At 43.3% G+C, this 25,665-nt stretch overlaps 1 protein-coding gene across 1 annotated transcript in view; it reads right to left on the bottom strand.

Annotated features, from left to right (window-relative positions):
- LOC101521841 (contactin-associated protein-like 5) overlaps positions 1 to 25,665 on the bottom strand; it is a 415,974-nt gene that overhangs the window by 17,994 nt on the left and 372,315 nt on the right. The window contains exons 20-21 of the mRNA XM_058664165.1: positions 9,832 to 9,962; positions 3,965 to 4,052 (exon numbers count right to left, since the gene is read on the bottom strand). Coding sequence (XP_058520148.1) covers positions 3,965 to 4,052; positions 9,832 to 9,962 — 219 coding nt within the window. The remainder of the gene's footprint in view (positions 1 to 3,964; positions 4,053 to 9,831; positions 9,963 to 25,665) is intronic.

Below are 25,665 nucleotides of genomic sequence, written 5' to 3'. Positions count from 1 at the left end.
GCCGCGGGTGTGTCTCCTGGCGACGGCGGTGGGTGCGGGTCCTGGAGGGTCCTGGCGACTAGGGTGGGCGGGTGCCAGCGGGTCCTGATGACTGCGGGTCCTGATGACTGTGGGTCGACTGCGGCTCTCAGCAGCTGCACTCAAAGGTAACTCAGCAGGTCAGGAGCGGAAAGCCGTCTTCCCTGCCCTTTGTTTTGCTTTGTTTTGTTTTTCCCTGGTTGCTCTTCCAAGTTGTTTGGATTTTTTTGGCTCCACACTGTCCAGGGAACTTCACTTTCTTCTCCCTGTAGCTCTATGCTGCTCCACTTACCCTTTTGTTGAGTTCTAGCCCTCTCTGTCTGTGAGCTCCCTCACAGCCTTCCTCCTATGTCGGCCATCTTGTGAGTCTTCCCCGGGAACATCCATTTCTTAAAAGAACTTCTCACAATGATACTTTCGTCGTGGCAAAGTCAGACACACCTGACAGAATCCATTCACAGAAAGTACGCAGAACAGCTAACCTATCCTGTAACAGCGCCCCTCTTGGCACTGCTTGAAACAACAGAACGGCAAGGAGAGTGGATGTGGCATTGTCCTCCGCAGTCCATCTCACTCTCTGTTGACAAACAGCCTTTCCCTGTTGTCGCCATACTTGCTTCACATCCACTGGACCGCTCAGGGAATTCCCACTGCCTGAACATGGTCAGCTGCCACAGCCGCATCTTAGGGGAACTGAATCCCAGGATTTTTTTTCTGACATTTTGTTATGACAAGAATACCTCTTGTCACTTGAGAAGATTCCTGGAGTTGGTAACTTCACCTTCATTGCTACTGAAATCATGCCTGATTAGCACTACCAGGAGGAAATGGAGCCACAGAGAAGGGCAAACATGGATGAGGGGTAAAATATAATATTTGAACTGCTGAGTGCTGTAGAATCCTACGGAAATGCAACAAGGTGGGGGGAGGGTTTTGGGAGGGGCGGGGGGAATCCCAGTGCATAAAAAAATGTATCACATAATGCAATGTAATTAGTTTTAACAAAAAGGAAATGCAATAAAAATATATGTTAAAAAAAAAAAGGAATCCTACATGATGAATGTCTCTCTTTCACCAACTCTGATGTTGTCTTCAATTGTCAGTATTATTGCTTACTGGCCTTTTAGCCAAGACCAAGTGCAACTGTCACTGTTTAGGGTGCCTGAATTCAACCTACCTTTGAAAGAGCACTCGGTGGAAGTCAATCATGCTGCTTCCTTCAACACTCAGCATGGCTTACAAGCATTTGACTAGGGAACATTCACAAGTTACCCTGGGATCACCTTTCTAGTTCTTCTCTATGACCTTGAAATCTTTAACAAGCAAAACCAGAGACCCAAAGTTAAGCTGAACCCGTGACACAGCTGCTCAGGTTGCAGCGGCAGGATCCAGTCCCCACTGCTCCTCTGATGACCCATGCCCCTGCCAATGCACAGGGAAAAGCAGCAGAGGTATCAAGTTCCTGGGTCACTGACAGCATGTGGGAGAACCAGAGGCTTCTGCCGGGTCCAATCCATGGATTTGGTGACAATTTATGGAGTGGCCCAGAAATGCAATATTTCTTTTTTTTCCTATCTCTTTCTGTCTCTCTCAGTCACTCTGCCTTTCAAAGTAAAAAAGAAGAATAAAAATGTAGCAAAAATTTATACCAACACAGAGTGTGTGCATGTAGAAAACAACAACTGCTTTGTATGCAGTGGTTTTTGAAATCTCTGCACAATTCTTTGAATTTCAGTTGAGAACTGCCATTTTTATCATTCTACCAATGAGGAAGTATAAATGGACTAGAATCCTTCACCAAGGCCACCCAAAATAAATCAGGAAAAGAAATACAACTATTAGTTTGTCTTTAAAGGGCAAGCATTTGCATTCCAGAAATTCTCCCCAGGTGAATATCAATGGGATAAATTCCAACCTTGGAAAAGACCCCATCTGTGTCCTTCCTTCAGGAAACCTGAGGGAAAAATCCAGCAACAGAAGCTTTCAGCTTCTGACCTGAGAGATTCATGCAAACTAAAGACCCCTGCTCTGCAGGCACAGCAAGTACCAACTGCAGCTGAAGGTGCCAGAAGTCTAAGCAAAGGCATGCACCCTGTGTGACCTTGTTCAGATTAGCTGGTTGTATGCAGATCAAGAGAGCATTCTTCCAATTTGCATACGGCTTCTTTGAACTAAATGAGACTTGCAGGTCCATGGTGAAGAGATATGAGAGCATAAAAATAATACCAGTGCCAGGCGTAAGCTTGGGTCTGTCAAGGTGGCAAGCAGGTGGAGGAGGAACCGGCACTGGGTACCTACACCTGCTACCAGCATGCCCAAGGCAGAGCCTGCTTTGACGGCTGTTCAGAATCTGGCAGCCAGAGTTTAAAACGATTTCCAGGAAAAACGGTAGCTTTTTACAAAATCAAATGGCAAAAAAAAAAAAATGATGTAGGAGAAACAAGGACCAGAAGAAAATCAACTCAAGTAGCAACAGAAACAGCCAAGTTTCTTTTGAAAGTTTCAAGCCGTTGAAATTGCTAAGTCAGTCTGACAAGCTTGTGTTGCTAAGACTGGTCCAAACCAGATGGAGAGTTAAAATCGTGTGGATACCTCATCCTCTCTGAATTTGAGGAAAGTCACACTTCACTTTCGAAGGAAAAACATTTTCCAGAAATGCAGACTCTTGTCCAAATGGATGACTTTTTTCAATATGTTTTCTCTTCCTCTCATATATATAGAATTGCACATATGTGTGTATGTGGGTACATGAAATATTTTCTTTTGAACTTGATAATACAATAGACAAGAACCAAGGAATTTCTCATGAAATTCTGAGAACATCAGTAAATAAAAGAATAAGATTAGCAACGACTTGTCAGGAGCACCTACATTAATGTTGAGTCCAGGAGGCAGTCTTGGCACAGCCGAGTCTAGCTGCATTTTTTATAGGCTATTCTCTACACCCTGGGAGTCTTCAGGAAAGGGAGCCTGAGAGATAAGGGGCACCTGCAACTAGCCCCCGCCCCTAATTGCATGGTCTCCTCCCTGTTTATATTTATGGTTCCCCCTCCCTGTTTATGTTTAGGGTTCCCCCTCCCTGTTTATGTTTATGGTTCCCCTTCCCTGTTCATGGTTATGGTTTTATGATTTCATGATTTTAGCCTTGGTTCAGCCTTTAAAAGAAATACCATGCCATGATTCGGGGTCGATGCCTAGCCTCCTGCGTGAGGAACTGGTCTCGGCCCCAGCGCGCTGGTGATCGAATAAAGCCTCTTGCTTTTGCATCAAGCCTCATCTTCGGTGGTCATTGGGGAAACTCATTCTCTCGAGATAGATGGTAAGGTGTTCCCTGTTGGGGGGCCTTACAATGTTAGTATGCTAGAATGTTAGAATGTTAGCGTTAGGCAATGTTAAGCTCTTTCATGTCAATAAGCTGCTGCTTTGCTAGGTCGGGATGCGTCTGGACCATGGGAAAACTCCACTTTAGTGATAAATGTTGCTCCTCTGTGACCTTGTGAACAGTGTCACAAGCCTTATCTATAGAATGCACCCAGGTGCAGGAGGACAGTCGCACAACCATCCGGTCCCAGGAACAAGAATGTGTGTGGGAACCGAATGAGTTGTCTAGAGTCAGAGGCCTATATAATCTCTAGCCTTTTGCTAGTTCAGGGTCCTACCCCTCCTTGGCTGGCCTGCATGCCCCAAGATTGGTCTGACCTCAGCATGCTGGCACAATAAACTCTGCTTGCTTTTGCATTATCAGTGAGGCTCTTTGTTGTTCATGGGAAATTGACAAAACTCGACCCTAACAGTTCCACTCTCCCATGCTTACCAAACACAAAATAACAGCCATGTCAATGGCGCATCTTGGATGTTTTTTTAAGACTCTAGATCTGAATGACCCACTATTTGCTTGTTCATATTTACAAAGCCCACTGGAAAGCTGAGTATTGAAAGAGCAGACCTGTGACTTTGCCCAGGGTCAAGGACCTGCTGGTACTGAGCTTGGCTTCTGGGGAGACGTTATAGCTGAGCAGGAGTTGCTGATCCACCTGTCAAAAAACAAAACAGCCATGAGCAGAGGTCTACAGGGGAAGGATGCTTAAATACTCCCATCCACAAATAGCTGAAAAGGCATTCTCAGGGCACACAGAGCAGACCCCTGTCTAGAATCTTCTCTAAGAGCAGAAAGAAATGTCTCACTAATTCTCCCACAATACATACAAAATACCCCTTTCTTCCTTCTTTGTTAAATGTTGGCTTTCACACAGATCTTCACCTTGGGAAATTCTATGCAGCTTTTGAGAGCTGTTTAACTTCCCATTGTGATTTCCTTGCTAAATTATTTGCTGAAAAGAAGCAAATAAATGGAATCTGCTCAGGAACTAGCTGTTCAGGGTTAACATTAAATTGGGCACAAGCACTCATTTCCTGTTTCCTTTTGTTCTCTGGAGCTTGGCTGTCCTAGTTTTCTCCAAGGTACTGACCCTGCTCTCATTCAGGTGCAGACTGAGGGACTGTGCTGGGCAGAGCACCTGTGCTAGGAGGAGGAGAGGCAAGCTGCACAGTTATCGCCAAGTGGCCTGCTGAGAACCCTACTTTGCAGTGCAATCAAAAGCAACCACTGAAGTTTGCCATGCCTATTTCTAGGCTCATCCTTCAGGTATCCCTCTTCTCCCTCTTGCTCACTGTTAATCCCAGCTGCATTCCTTTGTCATGGTAGCTGGGCAGTTGGCTTCATCACAGACCACTGTTTTCACTCTGATCAAATCCTACATGTTTCGTTCAGACTCTGTTCTTAGTCTCAATATGATGTTATTCCTGTAAATGATTCTTAGCTGTGCTATGCTGGGGAGGGTGCAGTTCTCTAACTAGAAATAGAACCATGCCTGGATTGGTAACATGATACTGCCCATACTGTTTAACTCCATTTCCCATAAGATTTCTGAAGTATGCTTGTGTACATTAGAGGTGGTGTGCCTGTTTTTTCCGTGCATAGGCAGCACAAGTCCAGAAATCAATAACTGTGCCCCCCTTTTCCATTTCCTTTGATCTTCTCTGCACGGAGTAACTGCCCCCCACACACACCCCCCCGAAACCTTCTGGTCCTGTGGAGAGTGACTCTAGGGGAAAACCATTGCTCATGGTCTGTGGTGCAGGACTACATGCTTGCTATATTGTAACAATGCACACTGTGTATTAAACACTCCATGTGCTTAGAAAACATGCTTATACATCTGTCCAAAACTCCTCTCCAGAGCATTATGGAATGAGCATGTTTACTAGTTAATGAGGAGCATGTTTGTCTGTGTGTGTGGAAGGGGATGTGATGTCATGAAGCCAACAACTTGTCAACTTGCTAAGGTCATATGGAGTCACATGAACCCATCCTGTGGCCCCTTCATTGCATGGCATCATGTCTACTTTGCCTGGGCATGTCCTTACAGATATCTGAGAAACTTGTAGGTAAATATTAACTTCATTTCTAAATTTTCAGCATACCAGATCAACAAGAGTATCTACTGCATGCTGTATACTGTTGTAGATGTTCCCAGTCTACTACGACTTGAACGCTTTTATGATGCTCTGAGTAGTTTTTCTAGGCTCTTGTGCTTTTCTCTGCTTCTGATACTGCAGTTCAGACACTGCATTATATTGATCTGCCTTCTCTTTCTTTCTGTCCCTACATTTCTCTCCCTTTTTCTCTCTTGCATTTTCTCCAATAAAATGTTGGCTCCTTGCGAGGGTGGCGGGGACATATCTTGTGACAACCACATATAATTTCTGTAGAGTGTATCATGGAAATTGACCAAGCTCTTTAAGAGAATAAAATGAATAGTTTAACACTGAGCATTGATTGCTTCTCCTATCCAGTGGCCTTGAGGTCAGATTCACCTAGATGTTACATGAGGTCAGATTCACCATCCGCTAGCTTATCTCCAGAGGCTTCCGTACCCTAGATGTTACATGAGGTTTGGTACTCTTGATCCCAATCCTCCATGGCCGCAGATTCATTCAAAGGAGAACAGTTCTTCCTGAGCCACAGCAGAGCTCTCAGCCAACTTCTCCTGCCTCTCTTTGCAGCTGACCTTCCCACATAAGCAGGAAAGGCTCTCTCTTCCTCTGCTGCCTAGAAAGGACATGACTATTCACATGAATGAGGATTTCCTCCCAAAGGAGAGGGACCAAGGGACCATTAGACCGAGAGTTTGAACTGAGACTCCTCTGCCTTCAGCAACACCCGTCCTTGCCAGTCCACCAGGTTCTACCTGCAGCTGATTTATTGAACATCCCGGATCTAAACTCAAAGAGACCACATGTACATGGCCAAGTGTCCACAGTCTGGAGTCATCCCTGCTCTGCCATATTGCTTTGTTGGAACTTGCCTGCTCTTTGGTGTTCTAGCAAATGACTCAAGGGAGAGAGGAGGAGATAAAAGACTGTTCCTTAAAAATATCTTCAGCCAAATGAGCATAAGGGTCTGGATAAGAATGTGGGGTGACTCAAAGGAACTTTGAGGCTATCCTAGACAACAAAGGGCATAAGCGATGGCTCCAGCACTGCACCAGAAGGAGGGCAGTGGCACACTAGTTCTTCCTCAAGGGCTCGTTTACCTATTTGGAAAGGTAAGCAAATGCTCCTGGCATAAGGAAACAAAAATGGGGGAAGGACATATCACAGATATGTGTTGGGATGCCAGTCTATAAGATGAGTTAAGAAATTATGGACGATGTTAGCGGGAGAGCCATCATTTTGTCACGCTTGCTTGTGCCTACATTATTATCTAGTATCTATTGTATCTTCAGTTACAATTGATGATCTGATTAAGTACCATCACCATGACCATCCAAACTTTAGGATATCTCTGGTTTGTAATCTCACCTTGAGAAGCTACGTTCATCTCAGAAACAAGCATGCTCAATGATCCTGTGCAGTCTCAGCTGGGATGAGGATAGGAAAGATGATGAAATAAGGTGTTGTGTGCAGGGAGGAGGGATGCCCTATATGAAGGGATAAGTGTTTCACTCTTTGGCTATGTTCTTGCATGTAACATTTATAAGAAATGATCATTCTTATTTTTATCTGTCCTTTTTCTTCTCTTTTATCTTGTTACAGTGAAGGAGGAGGTATAGTTGCAAAATAAAAATGCAGTCCAGGTCTCCCATGTATATACAGAAATCCAATCACTCTGTCCATCAAAGACTCACTCCCTTGTGAATCTGACTCACCAGGAAGCTGGAGTCAAGATCTGGAGCAGGGCAATGAATGCTGGCACTCAAATGTGAAACACGGGCATCTTGAACACTAGGACAAATGCTTGCTTCATGATTTGACTTTTAGACAAAAGGTAATTGAGATAGATAGATAGATAGATAGATAGACAGACAGACAAAGGGACAGACATGGGGCCTGGCGGCGTGGCCCGGCGGCTAAAGTCCTCAACTTGAATGTCCCGGGATCCCATATGGGTGCCGGTTCTAATCCCGGCAGCTCCACTTCCCATCCAGCTCCCTGCTTGTGGCCTGGGAAAGCAGTCGAGGACGGCCCAAAGCTTTGGGACCCTGCACTTGCATGGAAGACCTGGAAGAGGTTCCTGGTTCCCGGCTTCGGATCGGTGCAGCACCGGCCGTTGCGGCTCACTTGGGAGTGAATCATCGGACGGAAGATCTTCCTCTCTGTCTCTCCTCCTCTCTGTATATCTGACTTTGTAATAAAAATAAATAAACCTTTATAAAAAAGAGACAGACATGGAATTGTAGACATACAAATGTAAGCAGAGCAGAAGTCAGCATAATAACATGTCTGGGATCACACAGCAACACTGATGGAACATTAATTCACACATAACTGTGTATATCGTTCTATGGATTTATCTTTTAGTCTTGGAGTCTTCATCCTTGCTCCCTCCAAAAAAAATGGTCCAGCTGTTTTCAAAATTTTTGATCCTTCCTCCTTTGCATTTTTGTGTTGTATTGGAATTTGGTTAGTGTGGTTTAATCAGTTTTATTTATCAGCACATAATGACCCTGAATTTCACCATCACCACTTTTTATTGCTCTAAATCCCTACATCTCAGTCCTGAATGCCAGTCCATAATATTCTGATACCAATGCTATTGGTGCCACTCCTGTGTGACACCTTGGCAAACCTCATCTCCACAGCTGTCTCTACGCTCCTTGAAACCATTGGGATCCCTACCTCATGCGTGCTCCCTAACAAAGGCATCTTCCCATACCGTGATTACTAAAGCCACTGAATGTGAAAAACCACTCTACTCTCCTACTGGAAATCCAATCTTCTCTTCTCTGTAAGGATAGCATAAGCCTAAGTAGAATCATTCATTTCATTTAAAAATAGTTATTGAATCCCTGTGTATAGGATGCATTTCTTGACAACATAGTAATTCAGAGAAATAAAAGTTGAAATCCTTGCACAAATAAATATTACCTTCCAGATGATGAAGATATAATAGAAAATTTGGTTAAAAATTGTCTGTTAATTCTAAATTATGAGGATAAAATAAATCAAATGGTGTCAATTGGATGTGAAATGCAGTCAATGAAACAGGTTGCTACATTAGGTAAGGGCATCTGAGATGCCCCAGGAAGGATAACTTTCTGAGTCTTTTACATCTTGAAGGTATCAAGCTTGCAGAGAATCAAAGCATATGATGTTGGACTAATACGATACTGAAAATAGGAGCGCTGCACACTGCAAAGTGGTGAAGAGATCTGAGTGAAATCATAAAGGGAATGTTGTTAGATCAGTTAGGAAAGTAAGCATGAAAAGGGAATAGAAGTGTGAGTCTCAGCATCTTCATGAGCTAAAGCAAGGCCCTAGGCTTCTACTCTGCTTGAGAAAACACCATTTGTGGAGATTGGATATTAAAGCAATATGATGTGGTTCTACTGTGAACAGACTCCCTTTGCCCACTGTGCTCACAATAGGCTGCAGAGAAAGAGGAATGGACAAGCATTTATGAATTCAGAGTCAACTGTAACTAGAAAGACTGCAACAAAATGATACAGGTAACTTGGGATGAAGTAGGAGATATTGATCAATGGGATACTGTACATCTAACAGATGCCCAAATTAAAATGCCCAATAGGCAATTGGGTACATAGGTCGGGAGTTCAGGGAGGATTTTAAAGTGGGAAGTGCATTGGGACTGATGCATCACGACACACAGAGATGTATGTGTGTGCACATATGTATTTACATATGCCATTTACACGGCTTGGGGTCTGGATTTGAAACCAATGATATGGCCTCTGCCTAGTCTCCCTTCGCGCCTGCCATTGGCTGTTGTGCATCCTTTATATAGAGGTCACCAGGATTTAACAGAATGTCTGTCACACCCTGTGCACTTCCAGACCCAGTTGAATCCTAAATCCAGGACAGAGGTATCCATGTCCTTTGCAGTGTTCTCGCTTGCCTGGGCACTCTTTTCTTGTTTCCCTTGAGATGACCAGCTGTGACTTCCACTCTATCTGTGTGTATTCCTGATCAGAGTCCAGACTAGAGGTTACTCGTATGAGCAGACAGTACAAACACCTGTTGCTTGTTCTCCTCCCAATTTTCCTGGTAAAGTAGATCTCATGTGAGGACCCAGGTTTTGCATTTCTGGCAATCTTTGGGTCCCTTGGGTGCTTGATGAAGAAGGAACACAACTTCTCAACCAGTACTCTAGTTTTCCCAACGTTTGGCCGTATGTGATCCATGACTGTCTACAGCACTCAGTTGTTGTTTTGACTCTGGGTAGAAGCTCAGAAAACCTTGAGTCATCAGCCAAGGCCCACTGACTGAGAGGGAAGAAGGGAAGTGAGGTACCTGAATGTTAAGCTCTCTCCCCTCTCGGTTTATCTTCAAGTGATGCATCCTTCTGTTAGCAAAGTTCTCTACGTCAATGGTGAATACGTGGGTGTCTTCCTTGCTTAACTGATAGCGAATCTGTAAGCTTCCTTGAAAGAAAAATGGTAGAAACTAATATTAAACATAATTCCCATAAAATATAGAGTGTGTTCAAGTTGTCTTTTTAATTTTACTGTGTGCCAAGGACCTACCTCTCAGTCCCTTTGTCAACAACATGTTTAATATGAGTTAAGTAACCTCATCAGGCCACATCAGAACATGCCATTATTGCTACAAAAAAATGAGAGTGATTGTATGTCTACGTGTGTGTGTGTGTGTGTGTGTGAGACAGAGAGAGAGACAGAGACAAATAGAGAGACAGAGATAGAAAGACACACACACAGAATGCCAGATCACAAACTGGGCACTTTGCTGTGCATCAAACTTTTTAAAAAGTGTGAAAGACTTTGGAAATTACAAATAAAACTGGGGAGCAGAGGTTAAGCCCAACAATTGTTATTCGCACATCAAACAGCTGAGTCACTGCATTCAGTGATGGTCTCTGGCTCCAGACCCCAGCTCTCTACCCTCGGAGGCAGCAGCTGATCACTCAAGTTCTTTAATATCTACCACCCATTGGAGATTAGGGCTGAGTTCCCAGTTCCTGCCGCGGCCCTGGGCAGTTCAAGCTGTTGCCAAAACTTGAGAAAAAAATAGTAGATGGAAATTCTCCATGTGTCATTGTCAACTCCTTGATTCAAAAATCAAAAAAAAAAAAAAATCATAAAATCAAATAAAACTCTGAAACTTGGTCAGCCCCTCTTCTTCCACTATGATTCTGGATTATATTTATCAGTTATGGAATGACCTTATGTCATCAATGAGTACACTGCAGAAACCATGAAATTCCTCATTCCTGCTGAAACAATGTATATTGAGCTGCTTTTAAAAGCATGTCTTCGTGGGCCCAATATGATTGCTGAGTGGCTGAATCCTCGCCTTGTATGCATCAGGCTGCCATATGTGTGCTGTTTTGTGTCCCAGCTGCTCAACTTCCAGCTCCCTGCTTGTGGGCTGGGAAAGCGGTAGAGGATGGTCCAAAGCCTTGGGACCCTGCGCCCATGTGAGAACTGTAGGAGGCTCCTGGCTCCTGGCTTCAGATTGGCTCAACTCTGGCCATTGTGGCCATGGGAAGTGAATGAGCAGATGAAGAATCTTTTCCTTTGTATCTCTTTCTCTTTGTGAATCTTCCTTTTTAGTTAAAATAAATAAAAATAAATATAAATGTCTTGAAGCAAAATGTGACATTATTTTTAGAAGTATTGTCAATGCCACTCCAAACTTGGAAGAAGCTGCATTTTAGAGTATCTGAACATGAAAACACGGAAACCTCTCAACATGCTGAGAAAGCCATGGCTTGCTTTCTGGACAGCATTTCATTCCTGATCTTTTACATAAAAAAAGATTTATTTGTTTGTTTACTGGAAAGGGAGATTTACAGAGAGAGGCAGAAAGAGCTTCCACCCACAGAGTCACTCTCCAAGTGGCTAAGCCAATGCAAATCCAGGAGCCTGAAGCTTCTTCTGGGTCTTCCATGTAGGCGCAGGGACCCAAGGTTTAGGGTCATCCCCGTCTTCTTTTCCAGGCCACAATCAGGAAGCTGAATGGTAAGTGGGATATGAACTGGCTCCCATATGGGATCGTGGCAGTTGCAAGATGAAGATTTTGACACTAGGCCATCTCACTGGGCCTTCATTGCTGATGTTAACACACATTGCATCAAACGGAATCTTTATCTCTCTACTTTCCTCTGGAATTATTTTTTTTACCCTAACTTTGTCCATTGGAGCAGAAGTATTTTTCTCTGTTCTGCCTCAGTGAAACGAAAGTGTCCGACTTAGAAACTAAACCTAGGTAAGTCCAAACAAGAGTTCGAGTTTCTCATAGCCCAACATGGGCTGTGACATCTACGGGCACATGTTGCTCCATGGTGCCTTTCTGCTTTACTTTGCTTCCAGCCAGAATTTCCTGCAAGGTCATATCTTCCAGGAAGTCATCCGGGGCTTTCCCAAGGTGCCCTGCTTTGCTCCTGTAGATCACGGATGCTATCATCTCTCTCCTAACACACAGAACGTTCCCTTGTCTGTATCTCTCCAACCACCACAAGAGTGTGCAACCATTGGATTTCTAGTATCTGTATGGTAAATAGTAAAATCATGAGAATCAAGTCTCTAGTTACCTCTGGGACTGGTGTCATCTTTCCTTTAACTATATTGTCCTCAACTTAAGAATTCCCAATACCAAAATAACGTAAAAAATGGTAAACCATTCAATGTAAAACATTCTTCACATTTGAGGTTCTTATCTTTCCAGGTTAGTGCTTCTTACCTGCTCTGATGCAATGAGCAGAAGTGACCCCAGTCAGGGGCAGGATCACACTCTGCATTGTGCCATGTGACCAAGCCAGGGTGTTTGGTGAATGACACGTGTTAGATGTGTTTGTCAGCTAGGACATAAGCACAGGAAGTTGAGAAGTATCTGACTATTGCACTCCTTGTTGACACCAGTCTCAGTTCTCCTGACTGCATTCATTGTCTTTCTCCTCATGTGGAATTTAGGCCTTCCCAGGAAACAAAGATGCTTACTCATCCTTTTGTCTGTGGAGGCTATATCAGGGGAGGGTGTTTAAAGTTTGCAGAAAACACATGTGGAATAAAGCATCACTCTAAAGAATGTTATCTCCACTTCAACAAAATTATAAACCAACATTAATTAGCGCCTGTTGTGTGAGAGACTCTATAGAACAAATAGCTATGATGGTCTTCATTTAAGTTTACAATTTAGCGGAAGGAAGCGAAAGCACCATCATGGTTCTCGCTATGATGTGCCTACCATTTTAAAGTACTTGACATAACACTAAAGGCACTTTTAAACTCAAATCCGTAAATTGCAGAGTAGTGTTTCATGTAGTGATTAAGACACTGGATCCCGTTTCAGAGTGAGTGTATTTGACTCTTGACTCCAGGTAATGACAGCTTCCTGGGGATGACAGGTACGGCTCTAGCCCTTGGATTCCTGCCACTGCTGTAGCAGATCCAGGCTGAGCTCGGGGCTCACGGTTCAGAGAGTGAACCAGGCTGAGCTCGGGGCTCACGGTTCAGAGAGTGAACCAGGCTGAGCTCGGGGCTCACGGTTCAGAGAGTGAACCAGGCTGAGCTCGGGGCTCACGGTTCAGAGAGTGAACCAGGCTGAGCTCGGGGCTCACGGTTCAGAGAGTGAACCAGTAGAGGCAGAATCTTCCCATGTGGAGAAGAGAACTGAGTTTGCAGCTCCGGGCTTCAGTCCCAGCCATCCGTGTCCATCGCAGGCATTGGGGGAGCAGGGGGTGAGCTGGCAGGTGGGATCCTCTCTCTATTCATAGTCCTCTCTCTCTCCCTTCCATTCTCCTTTCTCTGCTGCTCCCTCTTTCTCTCTTTCTGATAAGCAAATACAAAATTCCTTCATAGTCCTAGGCTTGAGAACAGAATTTCCACAAGCAAAATACTAATATTGACAATTGAATAATATACTATTAAAGAATTTATGAAATTCTATGATAAATGATTATGAAATAATAAACCATAAACATAGAATAATTATCAATATTTTTGACACTGTTATTGAAATCAAGGGGATTTAGGCCCATTTGAACACAGAAAGCAGCAGTGGATGAAGTATTTCCTTCCCCCTTTATACTTGCATGTCTGAAGAGATGTGTGGTAAGACTGAAGGTGTGCAAGCCCACAGAGAGGAGGGTACACACACAGAAGGGAGGGGCCAGCTGGTGGATAATGGATGCCTTGTGAATTCAGAGCAAGCCAGCACTGACCATCCCTGAGACGAGACATTTCTAGAGAGGTGTGATGGTTGCGGGAGGGGACAACCTACAGGAGAATGAAATCTTCGTGTAGCTAGAGACGTGAGAGAAGTCACACTTTGTGTTTCTCCACACCAGAGCCATTGCACTGTAGCCCAGCAGGGCTGTTAAGATGGTTTTCAGGGATTGGCACTGTGGCATACATGATTAAATTGCTATGTGTGATGGGCCTCCCATATGGGCACCGGTTCCAGTCTTGGCTGCCCCATTTCTGATCAGATCCCGCCTCCTTCTGTGAAACTCTGATTTTAAATAAAAAAAAATCAATCTTCACAAAAAAAAGAACCTCTGTGGACATTCACTCAATGATCCTCCTTCTATAAAATCTGCAGCATCTTGAACCACAGAGACCTCAAATAGCTGAAGCAAAAAACAACAAAATTAAAAACATCACATTGCCTTACCTCAAAATATAGCACAAAGCTAAGAGAATAGTTTCAGCATAAAACATACCAGCATGCCAATGAAACACAATGAATGCCTATAAATACACTCACACATTTATAGCCTTTATTTATTTATTTATTTAAAAGGCAGAGAGACAGGAGAGAAAGCGAGAGATAAGGCTTGGCCATGCCAAAGCCAATAGATGTGAAATTCACTCTAGTCTCCCACATGTGTATAGCAGCTCAGATACACGGACAATCTACTGCTGCTTTCTGTCTTGTCAGCATGGAGATGGACTGGCAAGTCAAACACCGAGGACTCGAACCCAGACCCATATGAGATGTGTGCATTGCAGGACACATTTAATCCACTGTCCCATAATGCTGTCTCACCAAATTTCAAGAACTAATAGGGAAAAGTCTATTCAATAGGCAGTGCTGAAAATTTAATTGCTACAAACAGAATAACCCAGTTGGACTCCTCTTTCTCCGTGTACAAAAACAGTCTCAGAATTGAAGATCTAAAATGCAGGACACCAAGTCAAGCAATTACCAGAAAATACTGGGAGAGAAGCTTTAGGAAACTGACCTGGACTGCAGAACCGTTGTTTTAGACATGACCGCAAAAGCACAGGGAACAAAAGTAAACACGGGAGAATAAAATATATCACCTAAAAAGCTCCCTCACAGCACACTGATAGCATAACAAACAGAAGGATATATTGTAAGACTACACATTTGACTAGCAGCTAATGCCAGAATATGTAAGGCATGCACACCGTCTAAAAGGAAAAGGTCTACCCGGTTTGGAGAATTACAGGGCAGACATTTGGCTCAGCAGTTAAAGGTGGTGTTAGAGTGCCTGTGACTGTTATGGCAGTGCCTGGGGTGAGTGGCTGCCTCTGGAACTTGGCTCAAGTGTCCTGTTGAAGTGGACCCTGAGAGGCAGCTGTGATGGCTCAATTTACGGAATTCCTGTCACCCCTGGGGGCAGGTGTGTTTACTCCTGGCTGCTGCTGCTGATTCCAGCCAGCCCCAGCTCTGGTAGAGACCTGAGAAATGAAATAGCAGATAGGAGAGCTCTACTCTGAGTCTTTCTGCCTTTGAAATGGACAGATATAAAGGCAGGTTTAAGATCTGAATAAAGATTATATGAAGATATATGAATGCCGAGAGATAAAAGAAAAAAAATTCAACATCATTAATCATCAAGGATACACAAATTGAAATTCAAGTGAAATATTATCGTGTGACAGTTAAGATGGTTATTCACAAAATGTGAAGACGTGGCAGATGGCTGCCAAGCATGTGGGAAAAGGGACTGGTAGACACTGTCGGTGGAACCTTACATTAGGAAGACACATTTCAAAAGTGCTATGCACATTATTTAAAAAATACAAAAACTAAAGTGCAACATGGTGCTGCTACCCCACTAGCAGGCATGCGGTACAAAATATAACAGGTATGTTGGTGGAGACATTGGCACTGTGTGTTTTCCTCACCATTATCGACAATAGTCAAGATACAGGAACAGCCTAAATCTCTATCTCTATCTCTCTCTCTCTCTCTCTCTCTCTCTCTCTCTCTCTCTCTCTCTATCTCTATCTCTATCATCTATCTATCTTTAGATAGATTTAATACCATGTGGCCACTGAAAAGGATAAAATACCATTCTTGAACAATACAGATGGAGCTGGAGAACATTTGAAAATGGGAAATAAATCCAGAAAAGGTAGACATCTACTGTATTCCTACATGTATATCTGGAATTTAAAAGTATTGATCGCAGAAGTAAAGCAGAATCGAAGTGACAAGAAGGCATGGAAGGTTGGAAGGAAGAAAATTAGAAAATCTGGGTTAACAGATGTAATCTAACAATTAGGACAAATGCATTCTAGTATCGTATGAACAGTAATAATGGATACAATTGACAATCCTGCACTGTGAATATCAGAATATCAAGAAAAGAGGAGTTTTGCTGTACTCATAAAGAAATGGTGAAAGTTGACAGCAACGGATACACTAGTTGCTCTGGTCTGATTAGCTCCAAGGAATGCAGACATAGAAAGATTTCACCTGAAAGATACTTAAAGTGTTCATGCATCAACCAGGAATATTAATAGTGATAAAAGAACTGCACAAAGAGCCCAAGCTAGGAGTACATATTTTAATGCCAAGTAACTTGGACTTGTGCAAACAGGCATTCTACAAGGGACTTGGCACACACATGTGGGGGCAGGTGTGTGGTACAGTGGGCAAAACTCCTAAGTCTCCTCAGTAGAGTGTTTGTATCCACATCCTGGCTCGGGTTCCGATTCCAGCTCCCTGCTGAGGTATACCCTGATGGGCAGCAGGTCATGAGGAAAGCTCTGGGATCCCTGCCAGTGTGGGAGATCCAGACAGGGCTCCTGGCTCATAGCAGCAAACTACAGATGGAGAATCATCCCCTGCTTGTCTTTCTGCCTGTTTCTCTCTCCACTTTCAAATAAAATGAAAATAAAGAATACCTAAAGAATCCATGTAAAAATACATGCACAAAATGTCATTTGAAGAAGGTTAGCTTAGGTGTCACAGCATGCAGGCCAAATCTAATGGAACTTACAACACTTTGGCTTCTCCTAGTGCTGAAAGCGAGGCTGCCACAGGCACTCGGTCCTCACTGTGGATGGCGGCCACATCTCTCACTGCCAACACTTCACCCTCAAAGGAAGCAGCTCTTGAGTCATTTCTACTCTTATTTTTAATAAATTCTATTTGACCTTGATTTAATGATTTGAAATTCTTTTATTACTGATTTTATTAGCGAGATTTAAAGAGAGGAGAGACATAGAGAAATCCATATCTTCATCTGCAGTTCACTCCCCAAGCAGCCAAAACTGTCGTAGCTGAGCCTACCCCAAGACGGGAGCCAGGGGTCTCTTGGAGCTCTCTCACTTCATTGCAGTGTCCCAAGTCCCTTGGCCCACCCCGACTGGCTTCCCTGGCCACAAGCAGGGAACTGGATGGGCAGCTGGGCCACTGGGACATGAACTGGTGCTCACATGGGATCCCAGGGCATGCAAGGTGAGGATTTAACCACTAGCCCACCATGCCAGACCCAGAATTATTTCACTTCTTGATTCATCTGTTTTGATCCCACTTTACACAGATTTTTTGTTCACCCTTTTGTTTTAACTAACCCATTCTCAGCAACCAACCCTTCCTCTCATCTTCTCCACCTTGGGTACTGTCATCCTTTTTCACTGGTTGTTCATGTTAGAATCTTGGGATCCATTCACGTGTCTCTCAGCAGTAATTGCGCACAAACACCCCCACATCCATGCCGTCTTCAGCAGTCTGCCCTACCATCACTTCTGAGTTCTACAACCACACTCTAACATATTCTGTTACCACCTCTCACCCAGACCATTACAGCACAGTCTGAATTTTTCTCTTGATTTCCATTATGAGGTCATCCTTCCTCACTCCCATTCATTCTAGGCACTACAGAGAACGCAAGACTTGAGCTATAAATCAGACACCACTTTGAACAGCCCTCCAGTACATCTAGAAAGAGTCATATTCTTTGACAGAGCCTGCAAAAACCTCTGTGATCCTTCCTTTACTCCCTGAACTCGTTGCTTTCCACATTTGCCTTCAAGAGTTCCTTAATGATTTCTCCTCATTCCAGCCTCACACTGATTGGATTTCCCATTTTCTCTAACAGGGAATTTGCTTTCACAGATCTGTGCCAGAACAAGTTTCCTCATTGGTACCTTTCATGTCATCTGCACAGCGATGCCTTTCTTATCAGCACACATCCTCCTCAGTGTCCACCTAGAACTAGTTTTTATATCAGTGACAGTTGATTAGTGTACCATGAAATCAGTGTCTGAGATCAGCAGTAGTTTAGTGCCACTGTAACTCTAACTGTAAGCATTCCAGTGTCTGACTGCCTGGCTCATCTAATATCCAGTCTCCCCCAGTTCTTGGTGTAAGAATTGACCTCACTTGCCTGGCTGGCTGCCTGTGGAGTGGTTAGGTCCAGCACGGTCCAGGGCCTACGCTCCACAGTGGGAGCAGCCACTATACAGCTGGCTGCTCACAAAGCAGATGGACACCAGGACTGTGCTCAACTCTGCTCCTGCCGTACTGCTAGTGCAGTGTTGTGGGGGCCTGGGAGATGCGGCCAGCAGGAGCGTTGGGAAACCGGGAGCCTCTCACCAAGGCAGGCAGAGCATGCCTGCGGATTACTCACAGGTGTGGTCTGTGGATTGATCTGGGAAGTGTCCATCTGTGACACATTCCACCCCAGATTCTCCATTTGCCGATATTTGCTGTTAACATTTGACTGGGGCAGTTGACCAATTTATTCTGTCCTTCCTCTGCGATGCTACTAGATGTTCTCTGCAGACCACAGTGGACTGCCATAGCCTCCAAGTGCGTCTAGGCATGTCGTCCACTGCTTAATCTTAGGCACAGAGGAGATCGGGTTCTCACTGTGAGTTTTCACTGCAATCTCCACATACGTGGGGAATAAGCAAAGCAATACAGGAGCAGCTTCCTCCTGCTGACACCTGGGCACCTTACTTCTCCTAGTTCCTAGACAGCTCGGTGTGTCTCGGACTTGCTCTGGGTGCCAGCAGAGCAGAATGGGCTGGGGAATTACCTCTTCAAAACACTTTCTTCTGATCAAATTTTTCAATGACTCATACATCATACAGTAGCATCATTTTCTGCAAGAAGGTTCTTGATTTTCATTTCTTCAGCTACACATTAGTCATTTAGTCGCATGTTATTTAACTTTATGGTGTTGTTAATTTCTTTTATCTTCCTGATGCTGATTTTGTTTTGTGGCTCTTCATTTAAAAGGATGTATAGTAGCTGTGTAATGGAGACTGTCATGACTAGTAACATGTTATTTAACTTCATGGCACTGAAATTTCTATTTTTCTTTCTATTGTTGATTTTGTACTGTGACTTTTCATGTGAGGGGATGTATAGTAGCTGTAAAATGGAGACTAACATCCAGATGTGAGGATACAATGTAGTATGCATTTCTGCTTCCAGACAAAGATGGACTTACAATGAAACTGTTTACTCTATCTTGACAATAGGCTTATGGACTCTCTGCCATTGTCCATGCCCGCAATGATGGACATATGACTGTGTACGAAGAATTATACTTTAGTAATGATATACAGAGGAACTAGGTGGGGGGGTTTGGGGCTGGGATAAAGGAAATACTAGGAGCCTATGGAACTGTATCATAAAATGATGATGGTGATAATAATAATAATAAAATGCAAAATGTGAAAAAAGCAAACAATAAAAATTGAGCACACATGTAGTTGTGCATATCACCATCTCCTGAGTCCCAGTTAATGTCTCTTAGACACTTATGGGAAGCAAACAAATTCACAGAAAAGGGGCTTAAACTATACCTATTTAGGTGCATTTAAAAAATCATCCATGAACCTTTGGAAGATCATTCACATATTAGTGGATAGAAGGACTCATTTTATCTTATTAGCACTGTATGCAACATTACTGATGTCTAACAGAGGGTTCAGTTCAGACATTGAGCTGCACTTTATCAAGCTCTTACATTCATAAATAACACAGATGCTCAGAGGCGAGAGCACCACTTCCTTCCCATGGCAGTTATTTTTATTTATGTTGGTTTTTTTGGTTATTTTAATCTATTGGCTTTAGATAATATTTCTCACCCTCTCAGAGTGGTAAATAAATAATTACCATTGCATGGTCTACTCTTCAGGCCTCCAGCATTAGCTAGGCATGGCCCATTCTTCAGGCCTCCAGAATTTGCGTGAGCACATCACAGTTTTGTTAGTCTATTTCAGTATCTTCTCTTCTCTGTTTATATGATTCCGAGTTGATACCTACCCATTTGCCAAGTGTCTCAAGGCATCTCAACATCCTCTCCTTGTTCTAACAGTACGGTTTTCTTGACTTGAGAACTGTAGCCATTCTGAGCATTCCGTTTCTAGCTTCTGCTCACTGCATACTGGGCTCCACAGTGACAGCAAACATTATCTCCCAGTATTGCCAAGTTGCCCCCTCCCCATTTGGGGGATTGACAAACAGCAATTAACACAGGTTGCTCTCTGGGACTTCCTCAAAGTTGTTATCCTGAAGTTGCCTCACTTATTCTGTGTTTGAATTCCTTGCTTCTGGATCCCAGAATATACTGATAGACATTTAATACACTATTCTATTGATCATAGTATGTATTTGTTTTGTCAGATATTACTGTACATGATATAATATAGTGTAAATACATTCACAAATCCATATTAACATGTCTTACTTTTATAGTTTATATACTTGGTTAGTCTGGTGTTTTCATGCATAGAATTAAGCCTCTGCCTGTAGCATCAGCATCCCACATGGGCACCAGTCCAAGCCCTGGCCACTGCGCTTCCAATTCAGGCTGTTGCTAATGTTTCTGGGAAAAATGGAAGCAGTTGGCCCAAGTGCCTGGGCCCTTGCCACACGTGGAGGGAAAACAGGAACTTGAAATTCCTGGTTTCATTCATTCTGGCACAGCAGTGCCACTGCAGCTATCTGAGGAGTGACACAAAAGGACAAAAGATCTCTTACTGGGAGATTTCTCTCTCTCAATTTTCCTTTTACATAAACAAATCTTCAAAATATGTATTTATATATACTGTTTTAATTGTGTAAATGACAAGGAGGTTGTCAGCCTGCACAATGGCCTCCAATAACCCTCTTCTGTTGGCATTTGCATCCATTGTGAATTGTCTAATTCAAACTGTATTGGGTCATCAAAGACTTGGATTATTTTTCTTTAATGATCTCTGGCTCTCTTCCTCCATCCATCCATCCCTCACTCTTTCCTCCTGCCCCTCTTGATTCTGCTCTCTTGGCACTTTCAGAGAAAGTGGGGGTCAAGAGAGAAGACCTGTTAGGGAAAGAGCCCTGTTGATGATCTGAAGTCAACAGCCAGAGGAGGGAGTTTGGAGGCAGATTACCAAGCCCTCCCTCTAACTGCAGCACAGGACCAGTGCCTGACATCCCGCAAGCCTGTGAGCTACAACCACCACCTTAGATATTCACCTGCACTTCAGATGCCTGATGTCTCCCACACTGTGTGCAGTATGAGGGGATGTCATTTGAAGGCACTGACTTTGGGATCATTTTCGTGCAGCTTTAAACATGCGAATGATAGTTTTAGTAAACACAGGACTCCAGCTGCATCTCAGGCTGAGCCCTGATCCCCTAGGGAGCCTGAGGACTTTGCCATGGCCTGTGCCTTTCTGTGCTCACTGTGCTCAGAAGGGACCAAACATTTACGTCCATTTTCATTTATTCTTTAAACAGTTTTCAGGTTTATGTTCGCTAATACCTTATACTCATATATTATCGAATTTTGTAAATCCTATTCACTGTTAGGTCTTATGGATCTATTCCTCATTTCCTCTATGGTTTCCACAAAGCATCCATGCTTTGATGATATTCAATGTGTTGGGAGAGCTTTACCTCATCTCCCACCATTGATTGTTTTAGAAATTTTTCTCTGTGTCATCTTATTCAATGGCTATGACCCACATGGCCAGCATTGTCTTGACATTCTGATTCTATGCTCTCTTCTGATCCCTTGTGAGTGCCTCCTTTTCATTTAATTACTTGTCAGAAAAAAATATTAACTTTCATAATGTTTAGCAGTAGTAGTTGGAGCAAAAACAATAATAGTTCTCTAAAAAAGTGTCTGTTTACAATATGGAAATAGTCTTAATAAAATATAAAACTAGATTTGTGGTGGTAAGGTCAGAATAAAAAGTCATACTGATGATGTGTGAAAATTCCTCAACCATGTTGTCAGGACTTTTAAAGTATGAGTCAGAAAGATATTCGTATAGAAAACATTGAGATGCAATCATAGAAATTACAGAAGATAAGCAATAAATACCTCAAAAATATCAACTTTTGTTTAAACTAGAAGATGCAAGTAAATTGTCACCACAACATTTGATTTTGAAGCTTGCAGATATTTTATTTTTTTCTCTTTAAATTACTTTTTAAAATAAAAGAGCAAGTTGAATTGCATCATGTTATTTTGGAGTTTAAAAAAGGAAAGATAATGTGTCCTGTCAGCTCATGCTTTTAAAAAGGACATTCCTTTATTACATACGGTTTTATTTTAAGTCACTCGCATCTTACTGAGTCCATCAGCAACGTTTAAATCAGTTGTTCTGAGAAATATCTCCATGTGCAGTTTCACATTAGCATTGCAGATGACAGTGGTTGCCAAATTCCACTGGCTAATCTCAGAATGCAGGGCCTACCTGTGCCCTGCAACCAGTCGCTCATAATGTTGTGTAGAGTGAGACATCACATTGGATACACGTGCAGGACCTTAGTCGGACTCTTTATTTGCCAAGCTTGGCAATGGCAGCTCCTGCTACACTCCAGGAATCACCTACCCAATGGCCAAAGCCAGGGTATTTTCAACTCTTGTTAATATACAGGAGACAGGGATTTCAAATCGACTCAGGTGTTACAAATCAATCAATCTGTATCTTAACCCTAGCACTGCTTTGGGGGTGCTATTAGCCAGCTGTACCCTGCTGTAACACTTTAGTGTAAACTGAAGGATAGTTCGCCAAATTTAGGGATGTACATGGCAAGCATTCTGTAGCATTGTCTGGCACTCCTTCCATACCACCCTTCAGTTCCACCTGGGCCATCTTCCGCAGAGGGAGATTTTTGAGCAACGCACAATGGGCGTCTAGACATAGGAGGTGAACAAGAATGCCTGACAAAGCACAGAACCTATGGGAAAACTCAGATAAATGCCAGAGCAAAATGTGCAGTTCTATGAGAAAAGTACACTGATAGAGAGAGAGCACCCCGATATGTGTCACATTTTTTATGAGGTGAATGATAGTTAATTGAGGAAGTGAAGAATGTGTGGTCTTAGCAGGCATGAATTAGTCTGGGGTTTCTGTGGCACCTCCACCTGAGTTCTCGCTTCCACTTGCTCACCATGATTTCAACATCTTCCTGGTCTCAGATGAGACACAGGTGCATACTGGAAAGCTGGGTGTTTTTAAAACCGGCAGATAAAGAGAACACAAACTAGACCTAACCCCCTGCCTCTCCCAACAGATCATGGTGAGTGGTCAGAGTGTAGAACAGTTGATGAGCTAAAAAAGAAGCATGACAGGGTTCTGAGCTTTGATGTCCAGCCCCGCTGATTTCTTATTATATCTTTGGGCTACTCATTGAACCTTTGCAAGCCTACATGTCCTCACCAGTGAGTTCAGATTGCAGCACCAATTCCAGACTTCAGTGTCACACTGAAGCAGGCTGATGGTACTGAGTATCGTACTGTGTCACAAAGCAGCAGTTCATGAGGATGAAGCACTATTAAAAGTTTGTTTTAAAAAAAAGTGAAATAATAAGCCAATATGGTGCAAAAAGTTTTGAACTCCATGCCTTTTCATGATATATTTCATGAGCTTTTTTAACGCCTCTAATATAGATGAACTTCAAAGGCTTTTGCACCGAAATAAACTTCTCTTTTAATTGCATTTGTAAGAACTTTTTAGGAAGATGTATTTATTTTTATTGGAAAGGCAGATTCACAGAGCGGAGATACAGAGAAAGATCTTCTGTCTACTAGATCACTCCCCAAGCAGTTGCAATGGCTGGAGCGTAGACAATCAGAAGCCAGGAGCCTTTTCAGGGTCTCCTGTGTGGGTGCAGGGTCCCAAGGGTCTGGGCCATTCTCAACCGTATTTCCAGGCTGCAAGCAGGGAACTGGCACGCATATGGGATCCCAACACAATCAAGGTGAGGATTTAGCCACTGAGTAACTGTGCTGGAACACAGTTCATTTGAAGCATTTGAAGCATTCAAATTTGAACATTTGGAGCATTCTCATATTCACTTCTATGAACTATTTTTTAGACGGGAAATAGAAGGAAGCCTCATCTGGGTGTTGCTGGAAATCTGAACTGAACTTCTTAGAGTAGGTTTTGTTTTTGTTGGCTCTTTAAATGTATGTGTTTATTTGAAAGCTGAATCACAGAGACGGAAGAAGAGAATAAGAGATTTTTTTCCATCTACCAATTCACTCCCCAAATGGCCAAAGTAGCTGAGGTGGGCCTGACCAAATCTAGGAATTAGGAATTCTGTCTGGGTGTTCCGCATTGATGTCCGGGACCCAAGGACTTGCGGTGTTAGTTCTCATCTTCCACAGTGTGCATTAGCAAAAACCTTTGGGAGAGCCGAGACTTGAACAGGCACTCTGACTGGGGATGTGTATGTGACAGGCAATGGCCTAACCCGCTTGCCACACACCCACCCTTGCGCTGCACGTGTAAGGCCCATTTATTGCAGTGAGCTTCACAGCGAGTCTAGAGTGGATTTAGAGCTCTGATTTCTAAATAACAAGAAGTGACGCAACTAATTAACGTGCAAGCGCATCTGCCATGACTCTCAATTAGGAGAAATAATGAGAATTTAAGGTCGACCTGTTGCACAAAGGAAAATTAACCACGCAGAAAGCCGAGCCAGCCCCAAATGCAGGCCTTCTGCGGTGAGGGCGTCACATCTCAAGACATCCATTTTTCCGTATCAAGTCTCAGAAAAGGATACGAACCATGTTTTGATGAGAAGCTTTTTTTGTGCACTATTTCCTTAACCCCTAAATTTCTCATTAGAGTTCTTTTCCAAAGGCTAAGTACTCAACCCCCCATTCTCTCCAACTGTGGCTTAAGAAAACAAACATCCCGGTGTCCTTGCAACCAGCCAGCTCTGGTCTGTGTTGATGCATCTTCTTTGTGTTTCTCCCACTTTTTCCACCTGGGTTTCTCCAACCCTTTACCAGCACTGTATCATTAGCACCCCACAGCACTGCAGCAAGGCCCTTGGCCTAGACATTGATTTCAGACCTACAGATGGAAGAACCTGAAACACCTTCTCAGTGCCTTTTCACAAGCAGGGAAACATCACAAATCTTATCCCACAACTCATCCAAGTCATAAACAACCATCTCTACAGAGAAAAACTAAGTTACTCAATTTTCAGCACATCTCTGAAGAGTTTGTTAAAGTTGAAAAATACGAAGTGTAAAAGCCCAAAAGTTATCCCCCCCCCAAAAAAAATCACAGAGAGCGGAACTCCACAGAGCTCTGTACAGTACTGCCACCCCCATGTGTACTTGACCACTTCAAAAGTGGACCTAAAGACACATGTAGGGCTGATGTGAGACACAGCACAGCACAGCAGGTCACCACTTAAGAATCCCTCATCCCTCAGTTCCACACCTGGCATGAGGCCCCGCTGTCCCACCTTTGATCAGGCTTCCTTCTAACCTGCCCAGAAGCCAGGAGGTGATGGCCCAGGTTCATGGCTCCCTGCTGCCCACATAAAATATCTGGACAAAGTTCTAGTTTCTGAATGTCTCAGGCTTGCCTGTCATGCCATTTGAGGATTGAACTAGAGGAGAAGCCTATGGAACTGTACCATGAAAAACAACCA

The sequence above is a fragment of the Ochotona princeps genome, chromosome 5 (assembly GCF_030435755.1).
Source record: "Ochotona princeps isolate mOchPri1 chromosome 5, mOchPri1.hap1, whole genome shotgun sequence".
In the NCBI taxonomy this organism is placed as follows: Eukaryota; Metazoa; Chordata; class Mammalia; order Lagomorpha; family Ochotonidae; genus Ochotona; species Ochotona princeps.
The sequence above is the reverse complement of the archived record's forward strand: the minus strand, read 5'-3'. Positions and strand labels throughout refer to the sequence as shown.